This window comes from Papaver somniferum, chromosome 1 (genome assembly GCF_003573695.1).
Source record: "Papaver somniferum cultivar HN1 chromosome 1, ASM357369v1, whole genome shotgun sequence".
In the NCBI taxonomy this organism is placed as follows: domain Eukaryota; kingdom Viridiplantae; phylum Streptophyta; class Magnoliopsida; order Ranunculales; family Papaveraceae; genus Papaver; species Papaver somniferum.
In genome coordinates this window covers 202,730,489-202,755,068 of record NC_039358.1, presented here as the reverse complement: position 1 = coordinate 202,755,068, position 24,580 = coordinate 202,730,489, and the positions used below count along the sequence as shown (strand labels likewise).

General features: G+C 35.4%; 2 protein-coding genes and 1 long non-coding RNA gene across 5 annotated transcripts; 1 reads left to right on the top strand and 2 right to left on the bottom strand.

Moving 5' to 3' along the window:
• Positions 1-1,599: 1,599 nt before the first annotated feature.
• LOC113312580 (probable glycosyltransferase At5g20260) lies at positions 1,600-3,629 on the bottom strand. Its single transcript, XM_026561325.1, has 4 exons — positions 3,285-3,629; positions 3,042-3,196; positions 2,471-2,825; positions 1,600-2,382 (listed from the first exon to the last, which is right to left on the bottom strand). The coding sequence occupies exons 1-4, from the start codon at positions 3,558-3,560 to the stop codon at positions 1,714-1,716; spliced, it is 1,455 nt and encodes a 484-aa protein (XP_026417110.1). The 5' UTR covers positions 3,561-3,629; the 3' UTR covers positions 1,600-1,713.
• Positions 3,630-11,345: 7,716 nt separating this feature from the next.
• LOC113312570 (probable glycosyltransferase At5g20260) lies at positions 11,346-13,582 on the bottom strand. 2 transcript variants are annotated; one of them, XM_026561315.1, is made up of 4 exons: positions 13,236-13,582; positions 12,994-13,148; positions 12,195-12,543; positions 11,346-12,106 (listed from the first exon to the last, which is right to left on the bottom strand). In XM_026561315.1, the coding sequence occupies exons 1-4, from the start codon at positions 13,509-13,511 to the stop codon at positions 11,447-11,449; spliced, it is 1,440 nt and encodes a 479-aa protein (XP_026417100.1). In that variant the 5' UTR covers positions 13,512-13,582; the 3' UTR covers positions 11,346-11,446. The 2 variants fall into 2 exon arrangements, with proteins under 2 accessions (XP_026417100.1, XP_026417105.1); XM_026561320.1 differs by lacking the exons at positions 12,994-13,148; positions 13,236-13,582 and adding an exon at positions 12,767-12,965.
• A 1,758-nt stretch (positions 13,583-15,340) lies between these two features.
• Positions 15,341-17,698, top strand: LOC113335436. Of its 2 annotated transcripts, XR_003353349.1 has the most exons (5): positions 15,341-15,663; positions 15,744-15,781; positions 15,984-16,106; positions 16,263-16,338; positions 16,950-17,698. It is a non-coding gene; the product is annotated as an uncharacterized LOC113335436 (long non-coding RNA). The 2 variants fall into 2 exon arrangements; XR_003353345.1 differs by lacking the exon at positions 15,744-15,781 and having other exon boundaries at positions 15,349-15,663.
• Positions 17,699-24,580: the final 6,882 nt, after the last annotated feature.

The window sequence follows — 24,580 nt, the reverse complement described above, 5'->3', positions numbered from 1 at the left end:
GGAAACTTGTTGTATATTACACATGCAAGACCCATATTATATCTGCTTCAAGTATGCTTTCTAGGTTCATGAGTTCATCTAGTCATCCACATATTGGCGCGACAAAGAGGTTGTTAAGGTATATTCAAGGAACAATGAATTTTGGAATCATGTATTCTGAAAATTTGGATGTCAAATTAGTTGGCCATTGTGATAGCGACTTGGGAGGTTGTATTGATGACATGAAGAGTACATCGGGGTATGCCTTTTCTATGGGTTCGGGTATATTTTCTTGGGCATCGAAGAAGCAACAAACCGTAGCTCTATCCACGACGAAAGCATAATACATTTCGGCATCAATAGCTACATCTCATGTTGTATGGCTAAGAAGAATCTTAGAAGATATTCAAGAGAAACAATCTGGAAGCCATTAGACTTGACATTCAACATTTTTTTCACATCAGGAATAGGTTGGACTCCATAAAATACTTGCTCTTAGTCGTCTAAACTAAATACACATGTCGGTCTGTTAAAGGTTATGATCGATTAAGGGTAGTAAGACCAAGAGCCCCCACAAAGTGTTATTTTTCTCACTTTTGGAGCATCTCCAACAGAGGGTAGATTTATTTATTTTTTTGTGCCACATAGAATTTTAGACTCCCGTTGGTATAAATCCATCTCCAACAGTAGGGTCCTACAAGTTATGAGGGACCAAGAAGGTGTTCAAGAAAGTGTTATCTACACCTCGGGTTGCACCTTCACATCATGTTTTTTAACTATTTTTCTTCTAATTCTAAGGGATGAAATTCTCACTATTGGAGATGATTTTTTAGATATGAGGTCCTATATTTACTTTATGTGTGGACTTCATAAATAAAAGGACTAAATAAAAAAATCCACATAAGATTTTTTGCACCTTCTCTTGAAGATTTTCTTAAAACTCAAAACGAAATCTGATGATGTATATCAATGGCTCAAATGATCACCCATCATGACAGAATCGGTTTTGATAACGGAAGTCAACTGTTAGTTGGGAGTGTAATTTCTAGTGGGCCCCACATGATGAAGAAGAATCAAAAGTTGGACAAGGCTCACATGATTCCAGATTAAGGGTAAAAATCTGTTTCCTAGTAACCTCTCTAGCTTTAAAATCTTTAATATACAGCTAAACCCCAAAGAAACCTAAAATTATAAACAAGCTATTGCACCGTATCTTAACGGAAAATGAGTCATTTGTCCAAATATTTTTAAATCACGGTTCAAATGGACGAGTAAAAATTAGTTTAGGTGAAATGGCCAAAAAAATAATAATAAGGATGAAACTGGCTTAAATTTAAAAAATAGCAAGGATGAAACTGGATACATCCTGTGTAAATTAAAAATAAGAAAAAATATTTGAAAATGGGCACGATGAAACTGGTTACATCCTGCCTATTTTTACATTTTTGTCCATTTAAACAGTATCAAAATCTAACTGTCCATTTCACCCAGGAATTATTGATTTTGGTCTTTTTAATAAATTTTTTGTAATATCCTAATTTCTTCGGCAGTTTGGGACACAATGATTTTAGTAGCTCATGCTTTTCGAATATCAATTTTTTTTATGATTTTTCTGCAATGTGGCACTTGTGCCCAAATTCAACTCCATAAATCTGAAACCGAAAATTACATAGTTTAAACTAAATTACAGATAAGACTGAATAAGAAAAGTAAGCTAGATACTCAAGCAGTCGTTCAAGCGCGTAGATGAAAATTTAGTCGCCTTAGCCAAACTGAGTGAAGTATCATATGAGTAACATCAAACCTTTTTGCAGGACGATTTAAAGTAAAATGTCTTTGAACTTGTTTAACTCTCTTCTGAAGTTGGCGGTACCTCTTATCGGGTACCGCTAGTAATATAGTTTTCAGTTCCGGTATCTTGTCGATTGGAACCTGTATTGAAAATTGACTCCAATCAAGTATATCACTGAATGGAAGATCATAGTGATCAGAAATAATCACTGGAACACAACTTGCGTGGATTGCCTCGACGATCCTAGGACTTGCAACTTCATACCCGCTTGGGCACAAGCAAAATCTGCTTCTAACCATCAATGCACCGTAATCTGTCCCCTTAGGGAGATATTCATTAACTTGTAACTCACTATCTTTGTCTTTCCATTGCTCAATTAGCATCTTTCTTATGTTTCCATGAGCACCACCAGCAAAGAACGCAAGTATTGGACGATTTGGACTAGTTTTACGAGACTGCGTGGAAATAAGAAGTGTTCTTGTTACCAGGCTGAGTTCTGGCAGGGATACATCCAATTTAGGATTAAAACTTTCTGATGAATTCGCATTGCAAACGGCCCTAATAACGTTCTTGAATAGTTCATCGGGTGCTTGATTTGTAACTTTGGCTGCCTGCATAACTCACAAAAGAAATGAACCATTTAGTATAAATTATGCAACAACAAAAAAGACGCAAAAAAAGAAAAATTTGCGTACTTACCCAATCATGACAAGAAACCATAAAATGATCTCCCCCGCTACTCCTATTCCAGTATTGGTATTTCTCTGATATAACACGAACATAATCTGCAACGACATGAATATAGGGAGCTAGACCAGCACGAGAACCAGGTACATATAGAGCGCTAACCATATTGGTTACACTAAAGGGAAGGAAGAATGTATGAGCTTCTTCCATGTTTGATGCTGCAAATGGGTTTGTATCCTCCTCCATTTCGTCAATGAAATGGCCTTCAATTGAATACAGGTAGCTGTGTGGTCCATTATGTACCAAAGGTAGTTCGCCTTCTTTATATGTCCAAATTTTGAATGTTTTCTCCATCTCAATGTAACTCCTGATTCATGATGAGTACGAATTTCAATTAGAAATTTGGTCGCATAGGAAAAAATTGCTTAAATACGTCTATTAGCATGCCTTCCATTATTCATAAAAAAGAGAAAAAGATCAAATTATATTTCAGAAAAATAGCTATGTGCATGCTATTTATAAAAAAGTTCTTCCAAGATTGGAAACGCGAAAACCAAATTAAAAAGTTGACAAAGATCTTAACTGATGAAAGGCGTTTGGATTTCTGTATATTGGTCCTCTAGGAATGAAATCTTGCACTCTATTAGACGTGTAGTTACCCGTCCGAACTGCCTTCTGAATCGCACTCCTAGCGCTCGCAAGATCATCTTCAATCCTTTCCGCACTAGTACGCGTTTTCTGTATACACACAAGAACTATCCATTAACCGAGACCATTAAAAATATGATCCATGCACCAAAAAGAAAATTGGAACTTCCAAACTCACTCTATCGTGAGTATGCTCAGATGATGCTGTGGATCCGGAAGTTATTGCAAGACTTCCATTATTAGTTTCATTAGTAGCACTTTTCGAAGCTAATGAATCATCAGCGGAGAAATTTTGTGGTCTTTGAATGTAAGGAGAAGTGCTGTTATTAGAAGAGAAGAACCCAGTGTTGATGATGAAATGTTGTTTGTTAGAAGGAGAAAAATAAAAAACAAGAAGTAGAAGCAAAGCAGTAAAGACCATCAATGGCGTTTTGTAATCTATTCTGTTTGCCATGTTTTCAGTGTTATCGTCAAATAAGGGAGAGATTAGCAAGATTTATGGCATTAGTCCTTGTTCTTAATACTTATCAATACTATCAACTGATTATAAGGTGTCACTGTAATGGGGTTATAGATTGGACTTCTGATTATCACTAATAGACACGTAGTTTGTCAGATTGTTGATATACTATGAAAATGGCAAATCAGAGTGGGGTAGCCATACGCAAATAATTATATTGCAACACTGTCAATGAAAATTGCAAGTTTAATTTGGTGATGTTGAAAAAATAATTGTGGCTGCTTACTCTAAATGAGTCCATACGCATTTTATATTAATACTTAATATCGTGTTGTACATAAGAAAGATCTTTTCTGCCGACTCTTAAAATCATACATGTATTTTCGCTTGGAAACTGCTTTTGGAGCAGGGGCGGTGCAACCCCTGCCAGCTGGCTCCAAAGCCCATTTTAAGTCCAACAAGAGATTTTTTTTAGAACGATTTTTTTGGGACTACTCAAAAAATGGGGGGACTACTCTCAAGTTTTTGGGGTGGTTATTGGTAGTAATTTCCAATCACTCCTTATCTGATTTATTTTAAAATACCTACTTTATGGTTAATGATTAACTTAGTTAGTGTGATGATTAATTAGTATTAGTGTTATGATTAGTAACTGATTAATTAGTGACTAGTGAGTTATATTAGTAGGATTGTTTTGTTATAACATTATTATTGAGAGATAAGAAAGAAGAAGAAGGAAATAGGAAGAAGAAGATGGGTGAACCCAAAATTTTTTTTTTGAGTTTAGTAATTATGATTTGAGTGATTCATGTGATGATACTTCAGAATCAAAATCAGAATCAGAACCCCCTTCACCTCATTGTGTATTTGTCAATACTTCTAATGATACAAATATGAGTTATTTGTTAGATGATGAAATTTTTTTTCCCCAATCTCAAGATAACCAAACAAATGATGGATTTCATCAGCCACAACCTGAAGATGAAGCTATGGGTACTCAGGTATGCCTCATATTTAGTTAATGTAGCTTGAATTGTGCAAAAATTTGGCCAAACTCAAAATCTCTGGAAAAATTCGTTTACGTAAACCTAGTTCGGTTACCAATTTTTTTTTTGCGAGGAAACCGAACTGTTCTGAATGTGCAGTTCGATTACTAACTTGAGCACACGCAGGTAACCGAAATGCATGTTAATGGTGGTTTTTTAGAGTTCGGTTATGTAATCCCCAGAACATTATACCGAACTCTTTTTATACAGTTTACATAGCATTGTTCGGTTAAGTGAATATCAATACCTTTGTTACCGAACTTTCCGTTCGGTAATGTCGTAGAATATATGTATATTCATTCCTAACCGAACTTTCACATAGAAAATCTAAATACATAGTTCGGTAAGGCCAAAATTTATTTCTGGAAACTAGTTAACCGAACTTTGAGTTCGGTAGGGTCGCAAAAAAACTAGATTACCGAACTTTAAGTGTTAAATGTTTATGGTATTGACGTTGTGCTATTACATGTAGGTTCCATGTGATCCAATTGAATCAATGGAAAACCAACCTTCCCTGGTTGGTATTTTGTACGATGACACATCCCGTCACTACATGAATGACTTGGTATTCACAACTCCGGGAGATGCAAAGGTTTGAGCTAGACAACATGCACAAAAAGACATGTGTGTATTAGTATTGAATGGGAGAGAAAGCAAAACTCGCTTTGAAATGGTTTGTGAGAGAAGGGGTGATCCCGATAAAAGCCACAAGAGGAAGGGTTATGTTTATAATGGAAAGACAAATAGGAAGAATAAAACTTTCTCAAAGAAGATTAATTGCCCATTCAAGCTATCATTTAGGTTAAACGAAGAAAAGGGTGGATGGGTACTCTACAAGGGTATGAATGGTTGTCATAATCATCCTCGTCCGGAGCATCTTGAAGGACATTTCATGGAGGCAAAGCTAACTCCTAAAGAGATGGACAAGGTAGCTAAAATGAGGAAAATGAATATTTCACCGCTTCAAATGCTTCAAATTCTAAAGGAGGATAACAAGGATAACCACTCATCTTTGTCCACCATTAACAATTCAATTGAGACAATTAAAAGGAAGGAATGGAGAGATAGAAAAGTAATGCAACAATTGTTTCTTTTGGACCAAGAGAAAAACTACGCGGTTCAAAAGGATGTAGATTCGGAAGGAGAGATAACACAACTTCTTATTGCGCATCCGACGAGTGTCCAATTGGCTCAAATCTTTCATCAAGTTCTAATAATGGATTGCACTTATAAGACGAACAAGTACGAGATGCCATTGTTGAATATTGTTGGGCGTACTTCGACAAAGTCACCGTTTACCCTGGCGTTTTGTTTCTTAAGAGATGAGCAAGAATCTAGTTACATTTGGGCACTACAACAAATTAAGGCAATCTTCCGAGGTGATGATATCCCAGGGGTTATAGTGACGGATAATGATGTCGCATTGATGAAAGCAATAGAGGAAGTGTTCCCACTAGCACATAATATGTTTTGTACGTTCCATATATGGTGTAATTTGATGAATAGGTGCAAGCCAATAATTTGTCCACCCAAGAAAATAGGATTTGAAGAAATTAAGATGCTACCGGAAAAAGAAAGAGCGGATGCAATAGAGAAACTTGAAAAACAATACGATGAAAATTACGCTAAATGGGTTGCATTGAACGGTGAATGGGAAGCATTGTGTTGGTCGCTTACCGAGGAAGAGTATTATCTAAATCTTGAGGGTTTTAATGCCCATTGGGATACTCCCGATTACCCCGGTGTTGTATCGTATGTTCTTCGCCAATGGTTGGAACCATACAAAGAGAGGTTCGTTTATGCCTATATCAACCAATATAAATATTTGGGGAATCAAGCGACAAGTTTAGTTGAGTCGTCTCACCACTGGTTGAAGAAGAATCTCTTTAGATGTGTTGATAACTTCATAACCGTGTGGAATGCTATGGAAAATTACTTCAAGCGCGACATGGATAGAATCAAAGAGAAGTTCCAAAAAAGCCGTATATTTAAAATGAAAGGAAAATATGCCGACAACCCATTATTCAAGGGGATCCATTACAACGTATCTCGTTAATGTATGAAGTTGTTGATTATAGAAGTCGAGTTGATTGATAAGTGGGAAACCAAGGCGGATGAGGTGTGTGTATGTAACATGAAAAAGTCTATGGGACTACCTTGTCGCCATATGATAATCAACTATGAGCATGGTGTAATCCCTTTAAGCGACATTGATCCATTTTGGAAGCATCTAAGTTTCATCCCTCCTCCAAAGAAAGAAGAAGCCGAAGAAGAGTTTGGTGATAATGAAATAGGTAGAACCGTACTAGAGATGTATCGCGGCATGAACAAGCTCCAAAAACAAATCTTTTGGGATGACATGAGAAAAATCATATATCCACAAACGCAATAGAATGTATATGAACCGGCAAAAGGAAAACCGAAAGGTAGACCAAGCAAAAAAGAAACTAAAAAGCAACTACGAGAATATGCAAAGGTGTTACGTAAGAAGAAAAGTGAGCAAAAAAAAAATACTAGAGATCCTTGTGGCCATGAATATACCGCGGCAATGTACTTGGAGAAAACCAAGAAACGGGGTAGGAGTATTGAGGAGAAAGGCGAAACAAGTGAGCGAGATTTGAAGAAAAAAGGTCTGATGTGTCCATCACAACCAAGCCAAACGTCTTCCTTCCACGTGAAGCTTAAGTATCCAATGTGCCGCATCCAACCATCTTCCCTGTACGTGAAGGTTGAGGCTCCAAATAAAGACTATTTGAATGAGCTACCTCTATACATTAGAGACTATGTTATTTCCATCGACGACGTTCCTCCGGATGGTAATTGTGGTTTTCATGTTGTGAATCAACAATTTGGGCCTTTCATCGAAGGTGCGAAGCGATATAATGGGTGTGCAATCACTCATATAAGGCAAAGGTTGTTGTCCAAACTAAAGGAGAATCCGGCCTTTTATAAGACAATGTTGTGGGATCGTGAATGTAGTATCAATGAGGAATTTGTTAGGTATCAACATCGTCTTCATGGGGTCCATCCGATTACATCGGATTATTGGATGAGCATTGCCTATATGTGGACACTTAATCGCCGATGCATTCAATTGTGTGGTTCATTATTTCTCAAAACATGCAAGTTTCACCTTCATGCCAAAAACAACCTTATGTGTCGAGGAACTCAAACTAAGGAGATGTGTGATGGCATTGGCTAAAAACAACCACTTTATAGGCCTCCGGTTAAAACCCGATTGTCCATTGCCTCCAATATGTGCAACCTCTTATTCGCCTGCATTTAATGCGGATAGAATGTTGGGTTGGTGTATCATGCACGAGCCTAACATGGAGATGTGGAATTCTTTGAATAAGTCAGAAGAAATTGTGCATGAAGGTCAAATTTCACTTGAGGATGATTAAATAACATATGTAATGGAACTAAGTACCCTTATCAATGGATATGTTTTTTTGAAAAGTTTTATTAATTTTTGAGTAAATTTGTAATTTATGTAGTTGCCAGAAGAGAGTTCGGTTGGCGGATTCAAATATCGAGTTTGCCGAATCAAAGTTCGGTGATGTCACAAAATTCACCAGGTAACCGAACAATAGGTTCGGTTACGAAGATAAATATTAACAGGCTACCGAACTGCAGTTCAGTAGCTTAACATTTTAACTAAGAATTTGACATTGACGTTCGGTTAGGATATGAAATTACAAGACATTGCCGAACTTTAATACACAAAAGTTCGGTTTGGAAGTGAAATTACAGGACAATGCCGAACACTTACAGGATTTTCCAAAATCAAATTACATACCATCTAATATCCGAAACGCGTTACGGAAAAGTCTTTAAGGAGGCGGAAATGATATTCATATTTGAAATCCTTTCTCTTCCATCTCCGCCATTCGTTTTTTGATGTTAAAACGATTTCGCTGAATCCTTCACCCCTAAGTCGATACCGCCTTACAATACGAAATAAAGCCATAAATTCCACAACTCGTTCTCTAATCTTTTCAAATCGAATGAACAAAGCTAATTGATCACGGTTATAGGGGTTTGTTGTGTCTATGGTGAATTCCTCATGAATTTTTCCCCAATAACTTTGACTCATTCTTCCATTCATTCTTCGTTCTTCACCCCTCTTTGGATAGTATAATATGAAGTTCATGCAAAGAGAAAGATCTTCTACTAGAATAAATTTAGGAGTAGTAGCTGCCATTTTTAGGATATTTTGAAACAAAATGTTAACCATGAAATACATATATATACCACTTGGGTGTATAACGGCTATAAAATTAGCCGTTACTTGATATATAGTACATAATTTTAAAATTATGTACTATATTTGTGTCAAATAAAAGACATTTAAATTTCATAATAACTAGTTCGGTGAGGAGTGAAAAACTTGCGATCAAACCGAACAATAAGTTCGGTTGACAGATAAACACATGTCGTCACCGAACTTATTTGTGGAGGCTCACAGCCAAAGTGATCATATATACGATTCCAAAAACACTCCAAAACAAACCTAAGAGCTGGTGTATAGGATTTCTGCTTCACTGGAATCCCTTTTCAGACATGGAAAACACCAAAAATTTGAGTCTCCAGAGTAGTGTTCGGTGACCTATAGGAATTTGATCTTCCAACCGAACTTTTTGTTCGGTTTTAGCATAAAAAGTGGATATAACCGAACTTTATAATGAAGGCTCACAGTCAAACTGAACACATATATGATTCCAAAAACACTCCAAAACAAACCTAAGAGCTGGTCCATGTGATTTATGATTCAAGAGAATGCCTTTTCCAACATGTCCAATAACAAAAAATTGAGTCTCCAGATAAGAGTTCGGTGATCTAAGCTATAATGATCTGCTAACCGAACTAATATCTATTGGATCAAAGCTAACTGCTTCATCCTACATATAAGTTCGGTAACCAGTAAAAATACAACGAGGTAACCGAACTGGGACTTCGGTAAGCTGGTGTTATTTTATCAGGTCACCGAACTATATTTTATCGCAGGTTACCGAACTTGTATCTGTATTTCAACATTTCATTCTTATAACACTGAAAACACAAACCCAATAAAAATTGAAAACAGAAACAAGTTTCTAAAGCAAATATAAAAGTGTTATACATACCAAACTACGAAATCCTCAAGTAATTGTTTAAAAAATACAAACACACCAAATTAAACCATACGAAATCCATAACTAAGATGTTTTTTTAAACTAAAATCATACGAAGTCACTAACGGTCACTTTTACGACTCCTCTTGCCACCTCCTTGTTTACCACGAGTTTTGGGACGAACTTCCTAAATATCTAAGCCTAATTTTACATTTTTGCACCCCTAAAAAAATGTTGGCACCCTATAGAAGAATTTTGCAAGCCATCCAATATTTTTTGGCTCCGCCCCTGTTTTCGAGTAATCAGATAACCAATTTCCATACAAGTGACCTGAACTCCAAACTCTTTAGCACGGGATTCTTTAACGATCAAAAGAAATTATGTGCACATAATATGATTAGATGTGACGACCCCAGAAAACTAAACCTTATTGAACGCAGCAGAATATTTTTTTTGAATTTCAACTTTCCAAATAGAAACAAGGTTGCCCAAATATTTAGGGATAATTATACACTAGCTAGGCCCTCCCTCCTTTCTGGCCAACTGTCTAAATCATTTATGTACAGTACAATGTACAATCCTAAAGAGTCAAGACTCTATCTCTCTTTAAGCACAAGTCTCATTTTTGTTTCTGTTCCAACAAATTCAGAACTTGCCTACCAAGTAAGAATTTGCCTACTAATTGCTCTTGCTTATCTGCCCACGAAATACACAACTCAAATTATAGCTGAGTGCACTGCTTTTTTAAGGGTTATAACTTATAAGTGTATTCGCTGAACATGAAAAAATGGAACTTAGATTTTCCTGTATTTTTCCGTTTATCTGTTGTCTAATGCTGACCACTAGAAAATTCTACCGCTGCCGTAATTTTCAGAGGGAAAGAGATGGGGGCAAGCTCAGAGGAATTAGCTTTGCGACATTTGTCAAAGGCACTCTCTAGTGGATCTGCCCCTGTAGTTGCGGAAAATCCCACAATACACCCCTTATGAGATTATGTAGATAATTCCTAGATCTAACATCATAAACCATGAAAATGAAATGTTAAAGTGCTTGAAATGTAAAGAGAGACAATGATTTTTTACATGGTTCGATCAATGTGATTTACATCCATGATTCTTCACTATGAGTATGAGATTACATTGATGTTACATAAGAATCCATTGAAGAGTTTTGTGTTTGAGTTATGGATCTAAGTGATGGCGGTGGATGAATGAAGAAGAAGTATGAGATATTTTGTGTGGCTTTTGTCTATCTCTCTTTACTGATTTCTCTCATCCTAAAATTGATATCTCTCTCTCTAAATTGATCTCTCCCTCTTTACAATGTCTTCTAGTTCTTAATATAGATAGTTTTCCTAGTAGAAGACAACCAAGACTCACATGTTGTATTACTATCTTCTGACTCTGTTTGCCTTATTGCATAATTGACGTTCACGTCCTTTTTAATCATCGCGTGACTGCTCTTTCACGCTCTTTATTATCGTCGCCTGATTGCTCTTCGCCTTCTTTGCCTTGTGCGATATTTCGCCCCTACAGCCGCACTCGATACAAGTTCTTGTTCATACTCAAAAAAGAAAAAGATGTATAGGTTTCTGGGTCAAGTGTGAATGTACAGCGTTGAGGTATAAATTTTATCAGATTTTTGGATCATAATGAAAAATCAAGAAGAATTATACTCAAGTAGTTATTCAAGCTAAAAGTAATTATACTCAAGTAATTATTCAAGCTGGTAGATGAAAATTCAATCGCCTTAGCCAAACTGAATGAAGGATCATATGTGTAACGTCAAACCTTTTTGCTGGACGATTTAAAGTAAAATGCAGTTGAACTTGTTTAACTCTCTTCTGAAGTTTGCGGTACTTTTCATTTGGTACCCCTAGTAATATGGTTTTCAGTTCTGGTATTTTATCGACTGGAACCTGTATTGAAAACTGGCTCCAATCAAGTATATCACTAAATGGGAGAACATAGTGATCCGAAATAATCACAGGAATACAGCCTGCATGGATTGCCTCGACAATTCTAGGACTTGCAACTTCGGACCCGCTTGGGCACAAGCAAAATTTGCTTTTAACCATCAATGCCCCGTAATCTGTTCCCTTAGGAAGATATTCGTTAACTTGTAATTCACTGTCTTTGTCTTTCCATTGCTCAATTAGAATCTTTCTTATGTTTCCATGAGCCCCGCCGGCAAAGAAACCAAGTATTGAACGGTTTGGACTAGTTTCACGGGACTGCGTTGAGATGAGAAGTGTTCTTGTTACCAGGTTAAATTCTGGCAAGGATACATCCCATTTAGGATTAAAACTTTCTGATGAATTAGCATTGCAAACAACCCTAATAACGTTCTTGAATAGTGCTTGTTTTGTTACTATGGGTGCCTGCACCACACACAGCGGAATATGAACCATTTAGTATTAATTATGCAACAACAAAAAAAAGACGCAGATGAGAATTGATGGAACTTACCCAATCATGACATGAAACCATAAAATGATCTCCACCGCTACTTCTATTCCAGTAGTGGTATTTTTCTGATATAACACGGACATAATCTTCTACGACACGAATATAGGGAGCATAACCAGCATCAGGTTCATATAGAACGGCGACCATATTGGTTACACTGAAGGGAAGGAAGAACGTGTGAGCTTCCTCCATGTTGGATGCTGCAAATGGGTTTGTCTCCTCCTCCATTTCATCAATGAAATGGCCTCCGATTGAATATAAGTAACTATGTGGTCCACTATGTACCATAGGTAACTCGCCTTCTTTATAGGTCCAAATTTTGAACGTTTTCTCCATCTCAATGTAACTCCTAATCCAGGATGAGTACATATTTCAGTTAGAATTACATCTCTGGAACTTGAAATATCAGAATTGATTGAAAGAAACTTGAATCGAACAAATAATATTGATAGGCTTAAAGCCTTAAACAACTAGCAACTAAAGCCAAAGGAAGCACATGAATGAAAGAAACCAAATATTGGAAAAAACAAAAACCAAGTTATAATTTCAATGTGACAATAAAAGATCTCAACTGATGCAAGGCATATGGATTTCTGTATACAGTTCCTCTTGGAATGAAATGTTGCGCTCTGTCAGACGTATAATTACGCGTCCGAACTGCCTTTAGAATCGCACTTCTAGCTCTTGCAAGCTCATTTTCAATTTTTTCCGAAAGTAGTCCAACCAAGATTGGAAATGCGAAAAACCAAGATTGGAAATGCGGAAAACCAAATTATTAAAAGATGACAAAGATCTTAACTGATGAAAGGCATGCGGATTTCTGTATATTGGTCCCCTAGGAATGAAATCTTGCACTCTATTAGATGTGTAGTTACGCGTCCGAACTGCTTTCTGAATCGCACTCCTAGCTCTCGCAAGGTCATCTTCAATTCTTTCCGCACTAGTATGCGTTTTCTGTACACACACAAGAATTATCCATTAACTGAGACCATCAAAAATATGATTCATGCGCAAAAAGAAAATTGTAACTTCCAAACTCACTCTAGCATGAGTATGCTCAGATGATGCTGTGGATCCGGAAGTTATTGCAAGACTTCCATTATTAGTTTCATTAGTAGTAGTATTCGAAGCTAATGAATCATCAGCAGAGAAATTTTGTGGTCTTCGAATGTAAGGAGAAGTGCTGTTATTAGAAGAGAAGAAGCCAGTGTTGATGCTGAAATGTTGTTTGTTAGAGGGAGAAAAATAAAAAACAATAAGTAGAAGCAAACCAGTAAAGACCATCAATGATGTTTTGTAATCCATTGTGTTTGCCATGTTTTCAGTGTTTCATTAATCAATAAGCTAGAGATTAGCAAAATTTATGGCATTAGGCCTGCTTCTTAATAATTATCAATAGTACTGTCAACTGATTATAAGGTGTCATTGTAATGGGGCTATAGATTGGACTTCTGATTATTACTAATCAAACACGTAATTTGTCAGATTGTTAATATACTGTGAAAATGGCAAATCTGAGTGGGGTAGCCATACGTAAATAATTATATTGCAACACTGTCGATGAAAATTGCAAGTTTTGGCGATGTTGAAAAATAATTGTGGCTGCTTACTTAAAATCATGTTGTACATAAGAAGAATCTTTTCTGCCGACACTTTGTCTATATATGTATCATATATGTATTTGCACTTGGTAACTGCTAGGAGTAATCAGATAACCAATTTCCATACAAGTGACCTGAACTCCAAACTCTTTAGCACTGGATTCTTTAGCGACCGGAAAAAATTATCTGCACATTAGAACCTTACTGAACTCATCAGAATATTCTTTTTAAGTTCAACTTTCTAAATAGTAATAAGGTTGCCCAAATATTTGGGGATCATCATAAACTAGCTAGGCCCTCCCTCCTTGCTGGTCAACTCTCTAAATCATCCATGTACAATAAATCCGAAAGAGTTAAGACTCTATCTCTCTTAAAGCAGACACAAGTCTCATTTTTGTTTCGGTTCCTAGCTAAGTAAGAATTTAGACCGCGCTTCGGGCCACGTTATTTTCCTACTAATTGCTCTTGCTTATCTTCCCACGAAATATACAACTCAAGTTATAGCTGAGTGCACTTCTTTTTTGAGGGTTATAATAACTTATAAGTGTATTCGCTGAACATGAAAAAATGGGTCAAGAGACGCTATGATAAAAGAAGGAAGCAGCTTTTGTTGTAATCAACAAATTTTGGAACTTAGATTTTACGGTATTTTTGTGTTTATCTGTTTTTGTCTATTGCGAAAGGAAATCACACATAGACGTATTTGTAGGAGACAGACTGGTTTAAAGTTTTCAATTGAATTGAAGCAACTCTTATGTTGTAAATGATGTCAGGGGGAATCAATTGCGCAGAGTCTTGCCGAATTCAAGAGCCTTTCCTGATTCAAGAGCTGTAAGGAGCGCGACTGTAACTGAATTACTATGATGGTGTAATCGGTTTCAACTACATTCCAGTCCGAGGTTTTGATAGTAGGTTAGAGTATGTAGCTGCTTAAAATACAGTTTGGTGTTCAAATCTAGACAAGGTCTCGGGATTTTTCTGTACTTGTGTTTCCTCGTTAACAAAATTTATGGTGTTTGCGTTATTTCTTCTTCTGTATTATATTGTTCATATTTATAATTGAAATATCACAGATTGTACGTAAATCAAACAAATTAGATTTGTCTATCATAATTGTTGGATACGACTTGATTGATCTTCGGAATCGTCCAAAAACTCTCACGGCATATTCAAGTTCAAGGACTTATTTCCGTTTACATCTCCTCTCCTTTAAAACACTAAGTCATATGAGCTCTCACGTTGCACGGTGAGTGTGACACCCTTCTCAGATTAAATTAGATAAAAGCTTTCACACAGAGAAATTCTGGAGAGGACAAGTTGCGGGATTCTATTGGTCGGGGTATTAAAATTTGACGTATACTTCGTTTACACCCTGTATTTAACTGGCCGTTAATAACACTGTTAGCAAAACGTGGATATACAACATTTATGTGGGGATTTTCAGCTAACTAATTACTTATACTTGGTTTACACCAAATACTTAACTGGACGTTACTCACGTACGTTAGGTGTACAATACACCCGTAAAGAAACACGCCCAGGATAAAACTTCGCACGTTTCTTCCCAAAAATAAGAAGAAAAAAAAACTTTCAGCAGATAAGAAAAAAACAATAAACTCTCTTTAATGGTGCCCTCTTTAACTTTCTGCTCTCACGTCTTCTTCTTCCTCTATTTGACAATCCCACGTATATCCATCATCATCATGTGAACCCTTAATATATTTAATCCCGTCTGATTCATTCATCTTAACCTTATGAGACAAAAAGCGTTATCAGTGGATGATTAGGGTTTTATGCTTCTGAGATGAAAGTTGAAGAAAGTTAGGGTTTCGAATGGAGAGGATGAAGTTGATTTGCTATTTTTAGAGGTGATTACAGAAACCCTTCTAAACTCTACTGTGATTTGTTTTACAGGGGAATTGGCAGGTTTTTTTATTTTTATATTTAGGAAGCAAATTAGAATCACAAAAAACAAGCTTGATCAAGGTATGTAGGCTTACTGAGATTTCTCTTACTGATAGATTAAATAGGGCTTAAATAGTTGTAGTTATCTTGGGTCTTAATCTCTTTAACAATGGTTGCCATGACTACTGCTATCCATCTGTTTGTAAAAAGGCCTGAGTGAATGACCAGTTTAGCTGCTCCTATTGTTCACTGAACCGAGCTCTCTCTTTTGTAATGCCACCAGGTTGTTTAACCGGTTTGCTTGAATCTCCACCAACAAAAAAGGTGACTGAGTCCATATACACATGGTTTTACTAACCTAAAAACTGAATGTACAAGGAATACAAGCCTATTAACTCTACTCTAGGTAAGCAGTGAGACTAATATGCCGTGGTAAGAACCATTATGATCTACTTTGAGAGATTTTATTAGATGTATTCAGAACTTGAGATGTACTCTTTGAATTGCAATCCACAGGAAATTGGTTTATTTTCATTCTAAACAATTGTCGACACTTTTTCAGGTTGTATGTGTCAATTGATGATTTAGCTGGGATTCTAGGAACAAGATTTGTGTTTGGTTGGATTAAGTCTGTTGAGGTAAGTTAATCATGTAATATTGAGGATGTAGGCTATTAGATACATGTCAGCTCAAGCATTTGCTTTTAGTGCATCATCATTTTTTGGCCGTTCACTCGAATGGTTATTTATCTGATTAAGCATTGTACTGTCTCCTTTTTTGTTATGGTTGCTGTAAAAATATATGCACGGGATATGATTGGTCCAAGATACACAATTAGTTAGCTTACCAGAGCTCCCTATACCTGATTTATAAGCATGGAGTCAATCATTTATTCTTTTTATTAACAAAACTGTAAATATTATTAATAAGAAAGAATGTGGAACTAAAGGACGGTCAATCATTTTTGATGTAGAGATTTATTACACGTGCTTTGTTAAATTTGAAGTTTCTGCCATTTCGGTGTTATAGTTGGGATATTTTTGATCATACTCATGTAGTGTATGGTGTTATTTAAATAAAGGTGTGACTGTAAGCTTTCCATACCGTTAATAGTTTAAATCTCTGAACCGAATGTCACCATTACGGAAGTAACTTTCTTATTTGCAAAGAGCCAAAGTCCATATTGTTTCAAATGAATTTTTGTAAATTAATTGGGATTTCATGTTTGAGCATTAATTTCTTTTTACAGGTTTATTGGGTTCGTATAGCATGGCGAGTTAAGGGAAATATTGGAGTTTTCCTCTCCAAGGCTCTTTACGGGGTTTTAGGTATAGTCTTTTAGTCTTTTTTTCCCCCCCCCCTTTTTCTTATGTACTTTGAACTGCCTTCATATGTGCATTCGAGTAACAAGACTAATTGAAATAGCTGTACTCATTTTGTTGATTTATGAAAAAGCTAGGCATTATAGACACAAAATGCGCATGGGAAGCTTAGTGTCGGTACGTACCAATATAGCACAATATGTGTGAGCCTTATTACTTGCGTACCTGATGTGCCAAGACATTCATGTACTTAGTACTTAGTCGACTGCAGTATTCATTCATTATAGATTCTCAGAGAGTTCTTATTTTTTACAATCATGAATGGATCGTGTGTTCAGCAAAGGGATTTTAGTCGGTAACAGCATTCATTCTCAGAGATTATCAGAACATTGAAACAGGAACGTTGTTCTGAAGGGAAAAGGCTGCTCATGACTTTTCTTCTGAAGATACTGCTTACGGTATAAGTTGCCAAGTTGTAATTTTCTTTTGATATTTTACTAAGCTTTGTTTGATTCTTGAAGTGGGACGAATTTAGACTATAAAATCAATCAAGAAAGTCCTACAGTCGTCGTTTCTTTCATATTTACGCAAGTGAGATAAAGGAAGTGTCCTAAGGATTTGGTGTATTCTAAGTATTGTGTTGTGTGATTAAGGCTAAGCCTTTGACTCTTGATCATTTCTATCGACAGTTGTGCATTATGGTTACTTAAATCGGTGGGGCCTGACATTTAGTGTTGGACAAAGATAAATGATCAATTTGTCAATCAAATTAACAATCTGGTATTTTGTCCAAACCTATTACGAAGAAACTATTTGAAGGATACGAATCAAAAATGTATTGTGGCGAGGTGAACCCCAGCCACACCGTATCAAAAATGTGTCGGGGCGAAGGTGAAGTCCAGCCACATCGAATCAAAACTACGTCGGGCGAGGCGAATCTGAGCCATACCAAATCAAAAATGAATCACTACGGGCTGCACGAAATCCCGCGGTACCAAATCGAAAATATAGTTAAAAGAAAAAGATGCAAAATCATAAAATCATAAGCATGCATTGGGGTGAGGCAAAATGGTTTCCGAATCCGCCCGGTGCGTAGCACGGGCACAAAATCTAGTATTGATTATGAGAGAAAGAGATATAAACTCATAATATAATTCCTGATTGAGATTCATTCGGTTGTAACTCTCGGAATTATATTTGGCTTTAGTTCATACAGGTTGCCTGGGAAAAGGTTGGCTGTGTATTTTGGTACCCCACATTTTCAAAATTCTTATTAAGAATTCATGTAAGCATGTGAGATCTCTCCCTTGAAATTACAGAAGAATAGGCCTTCTGATCCAAGGTTTTCGAACCGTGCACAATAATGGTTCAAAGCGTCTCAGTAGCCTTTCAACTTACAAAAATATGTAGTTGTGCGTAGTAACACTCAAGATTTAATCAATTATGCATAAACAAAAATGAATAATATTTTTTTAGAAGTGTTTATGAGAATTGTAGCAAATGTGAACATAAATATATGTAATAGTTCAAGTAGTTCTGCTATACTGAAACCGAGCAGGTTTGCAAACCTTTGACAGTTAACGAAATCATGCCACAAGGGTTTGTAAGCCTTGTCAGTTCGCGAAAGTCAGATGGTAGGGGTTTTGTGAACCTACCTAATTCCTGAACTCAAATGTACAGGGTTTGCAAATCGGGCTTGCTAACTTATACAGCTAGTGAAATTCATACTAAGTTTAGTAATGCACACAAGTATGTTTACCTGTCTCCAAGCAATTATTTTTCTCACATAATTGATTTGGAACTTTCGTAATAGCCATATACAATATGCACTTTTGCTTGGGAAATTTCCTAATGATCAACTTGAAACAAAAATAATTATTGAACGATAAATTGTTTTTAATTAAGATTGTTAAGGATCTAAACATCTATTGCTTGAATCATGTTTCGAGAGTTTAAAAAAGAAAAGATTGGCCTTGAAATTTCTTCTTTGTAATATTAAATCTAGAAAAGTATACGACATAGTCTCATAAGATAGAATGATAATGACGTGAGTAAATAGGATAGGTCAGTCTTCACATACCTCTTTGTTGATGATGTATTTGTATGTTCTTCAGTCTTCAATCTTCAAGGGTTATTCAGTAATGTTTGATACTCAACTAACATACTGTAATCCTAATACAAGACTTTACTTTAATAGGCCAAAAATCAAGATATAGTTTTGTATATCTAACATTGACAACAAGCTTGACATGGAAAAACTCGTGAATTCAACCGAGCGATACACTAACAATTTCTGATCCGATATGTTTCTCATGATAATAAGAAAAGAGCTTGTTATTATGTTCACTTTCAACCGAAATTTTACTCAAATTAGTTGTTGCATCATCATCGGAAACTTTGACTTCGTTGCAATCTGACGAAAAAAAACATTTTCTACATTATCGTTTTCACCGTATACATCGTACTGAATCGAGTCCTAATCAATTTTGTCATATTAATTGGCTATTATGTAGTTGTAAGATTCTTTAATAAAATCCTAAAAAACTCAAAAACTAGAATTATTCAATTCTTCAATAAAATCGTTCAACTCCACATCGATTTTTATATCGATCAGAAAAAAAATATAAGTAAAGAAGAAGAAAAGAGAATACTCTGCTTCATTCTCATGGTGCAAGAAATATTGGATGTAAGAAAGCTGATTTATAAGCAGAGGGATACGATGAGACCATTCTTGAATCAATCTTACTTTTCTTTCTTCAGTATTTCCATTTTTCTTTATTTTCTTAGACCAACAACATTTTATTTTAGCACTAATAATGGCAAACAAATTTCTACTAATAAACTATGTTTTTTTTACTCTGTTTTGGAACGTGCTCGCCATTTACGGATCCAATTTTATAAAGCAAAATGAGAAGGTGTTCCTCTTTATTGTAACCCGCAATTTTGATATGACATGTCTTAGGATCTTCGTGTCCGTTCACACTAATTCTTACATGTTACAGCTTATTATAGTGTAGCAACGACTTAATATAAATGATAGCACTTAAATCCGATTAACAATACTAAAAATAAGAAAGTTTTATTCAAGATTTTCCATCTCAACATCCTAATGAAGACAAGCTATCCATCCTTATCTTTCATCGTTCAATCATATGTGGACAAGGTCGCGAGCGACAATTTTTTTTCTCGTTTTGCTTTGTTACTGGTTTCAGAAACTTGAGACCCTGTTGGTGTTGTGAAATCTATTCAAATTTCAAGTAATAATTCGATTGTTCATAAAATTAGTTCATAAGAACTATAGAAAAAGAATTACATTTTAATGAATTATTGATCCTTTACGATCGAGAGTTTTTTTTTAAGGTTTGAGTTATTTTTAAAATGCATAACAGTATTTCAAAACTCATAAAAAATCATTCTTCAAAAAAACAATTCATATTATAATAAAATATTGTGTTAACAGATACGACATAGTTGTTATAAGTTTGCTAGTAATGTAAATAATAAATACACTAAAGCCATACTACCAATTTCATAAAAATCTTATCCGATTTAATGTAGTGACCGATTACAATCCCTAAAAACTCATAACACAATATTATTTTAAACATTACAACATTTGTAAAAGTAAACTAAAGTGTAAAATCTTTTGTCTTTACGTGAAACCCATAAAACACATCTTTTGTATTTACATGAAACCCATAAAATAAGGTGTAACATCTTCTATCAACATTTGGATTTATCACTTGATTCTTGCGGGCTCATTAGAAATTTTTTCCCTTCTTTACCCATGTAAGACAAACATAGATTGCATTCTTTGAAGCCTTTGCTTTCTATGTAACCAGGTAGTTGATAGTAGGAAGAACCTTTGGTCCCCAAATAATACCTGACAAAAACCACATCCCTTACAAATAAATATTTTTCCCCTGATTTAATGTTTCGTATGTCAGGGAAATCAAAAGTTTATTCTCTAATATTTGAAAAGCTATCTTCGGGAAGTTTTATGCCTTGACGCGTAATGGTGATAAGCCATGGTTTCTTCTCGGAGGGAAACTTGAATTGTTCGGTTCTCACCTTCTTGCCCGTACAAGGTCACGAATGACACATGATAGTAGACGGTATGTGCTGGTTACAAATTTTTCTCTCATTTTGTTTCGGTACTGGTTTCAGAAACTTAAGAACCTGTAAGTATTATGAAATATATTCAAATTTTAAGTAATAACTCAATTGTTCATAAAATTAGTCCGTAAGCTATAGAAAAATTACATTTTGATGAAATATTAATCCTTTATGATTGGGAAATTTATTTAAGGTTTGAAAAATTATTTGTAAAATGCATAACAAGATGTCAAAACTCATAACAAATCATATGTCAAAAACCAATTCATATTATAGAAAAATAATGTGTTAACAGATACGATACATTTTTTATAAGTTTGCTAGTAATGCAAATACTAAATATATTAAATCCATATTATCAGTTGCATAAAATTCTTATCCCATTTAATGCAGTTACTTAATACAATCCCTAAAAGATCATAACGTATTATTCTTTTAAACATAACAACATTTGTAAAAGTAACATAAATTGTAGCATCTTTTGTTTTTCATGAAATTCCATAAAGAAACCATTGAAACAACCAAAATCTAATTTTAAAAAATGTTCATTTTGTCAATAGATCGCTACAAATGTTTGACCAGCAAACTAAAAAATATCAAATATTGTCTTTTCATTATCCCAATACATATCGGTCATTTCATCGTCCCAAAGCACATTTCGTACTCTACCCATGGAATCGTAAAGTTCTCAATATTTATTTTGAATTCATCATTCGGATTTCGAATTTATTAATAATTCTTGACGATCTTGATTGTGAGCCAAACATAAAACGCTTTCGGTGAAGTCTTTTATATATATTCAGTCAGACGATTGATAGAAAGAAGGACATGTTATCCCCGAATAATTCCAAACATGAACCAAATCCTGCGTTACACATTTTTCTTTCAATCTATAAAAAGATATCCTAGTAATAATTATGTCGTAAGGCGTAATGGTGATAGGCCAGGGTATTTTCTCAGAGGGAAACCTGAAAAATGCAGTTCTCAACTTTTTACCCATACCACGGTTTTCTCCTTCAGTTAGTTCAATCTCCACCGTTCCCGCGACACATGAGTTTTTTCTTATAAACATGCATGATATATAACCTTTAAGAGAATTTTTAATATTTCACCTTTAGAATTCGATTTCATTCCATCTCTCTCCCTCCTTGTATGAACTTATCTTCTAAACTACATCCAGACCCAAAACACAACAATAGGATATCCATAGGGTATTTCCCTCATCTCTCACTTAGCACCAGACATGTCTGACGAGCAAGAACTAGGACTAGAACTTGAAGATGAATCGGATGCTAAGGAAATCATGTCTGTCAACTATATGTTTTCATTCGGATACGACCAAACTACTAAGAAACACAAATTTTATGCATGTGTCAGATTAAAACAATATCCCCTTAAGAAGATGGCTATTGTGCAGGTGAGAAATTAATTTTCTTAGTAGAAATAGAAAATACTTTCATATAGATGGTTTTATATACAATATGTGACATAAAATGAGTACTTGGAGTCATCTGACGACAAAATGATTATGGTATTTAATGTTGGTAGTGAGCCGAACTTTAACGTTTGGAGTCATTGTAACGAATGTGACTAATGAGTCATTATGAATTTGACTAATAGGCCAGCATTTTACCATAGTTGAAGATGTTGGGTGAGCCGAACTTCTTCTCGTGTACGAGTAATAACTTTAGTTTTTACTGTAAACTTCCTCAGTTTTTATTGTTAACTTTCTTCCAATTCATTGGAGTCACCTTCCAAAGTTCGACTCATTATGAGATATATCGGGTGAGCCGAACTTCTTCATGTGTATAGGTAGTAGCTTGCTATTTTAGCCGAAATACATTTATATAAGCCAAACTTGTACAATTATAATTAAATTATGATATTTTTTAGTCGAATCATATATTTTTTAGAGAATTAATTAAAGTGTTTGATTTGTTTTAGGACTCTCCCGGAGAAATTCAGATGGAAGATTAAAAGGAGAACAATGCAAGTAACTCCTTATACTTCTAAAACTCCCGAACCCCGAGGTGGTGGAACCAAAAACTCAGGGGGCAGGGAAAAGGAGAACTGACACGAATGGGTCTTTGGCCGTAGAACAAGAGGATGCTAATGATGAAGATGGATATGGAGTAGGAGGGGGGATGGGATGATGGAGATGGTAGTGATAATGGTAAATAGAAAGAAATAGAAGAAGAAGAAGAAGAAGAAGAAGAAAAAGAAGAAGAAGAAGAAGAAGAAGAACCACAACAAAAAACAAGTGAAAGAAAAGAAGAAGCTTTGTATACCTAGGGTGACAGGTAAGCACATTCCTAGTAATATATGATAATGTTATATGTGCTCGCGAGAAGGGTTTGCCCCATGGTCTTCCGAAAGATGATGTAAGAAAGTTTATTGGATACAAAGAGTCATGGGCGAAGAGAATTATGAGATTCTGGGTCACAATATGTAGTACGTATAGTTAGACACCTGAGTGTCACACATCGGGATATATTCAACGAGGTTCTTGAGGTGGTGGCTTTAGTATAAAGCTTTGGTTTATGGCCACCTATTTTTTTATGGAAAAAGGATTTTGATGCGGTTACAAACCCAACCTTTTGTGCGAGATCTTGTCCGGGGACTTATACATTTCATCTCCCCTTTGCGAGATGACAATCAGTCCCGATGATGCACAAAACATCAGTGGTCTTAAAATGGAGGGGGAATTGTAAATGCTGAGTTTCACGATATGAGTTGGGATGAGATAGATAAAGAGAGTATCCTATTGCCTCAACGATTCTTTGTGGTACACTATTTTTCCTTGTACAAGAATAATATTGGTATTCCTGCAAAATCCTTAGACTCAAAGCTAGAGTTTCTCTACTAATATGTTCGAAGAAAGAAAATTAATGGTACTCTCTTCGTCTATTATTACGACAAATTATGCAAAAAAAAGATATTATTATATTGGAACCTTAGTTAGCAATTTTATAGAATTGAATAAATTTTTTCCCTTATATATGGTGATATTATTTAAGATATTGATTGAGTTTATATTAAAAATAATTTTATAAATATAAGAAAATAAACGTATATTGAAAATTGGAAATAATCGATTTATTCATCGACAATAAGGGAAGACTGTAAGAAACTAGTTGGAATCCTGCCGACAATCTGGGCTCCAACCCCTTTCTGTATAATAATCCCTAACCTATGAGAAAAGAAATTACATTTCCTTGCACTAATATCAAACCTAAACAAATGATTGTGCTTCAAAAATTCAGCTGTGTCATTCCCAAGTTCACCAAACGTAGAAAAGGCCAGAGTGCCAAAACCTTAACCTCGAGCGACACATTTGTCGAGATATTTCTTATTTTTACGCGAAAATAAGAGACTGCACAATCATTTGTAACTACCACACTGCTTTGTAAATTTAGTCTGAGAGTTTAGCTGTCAGTCGGCA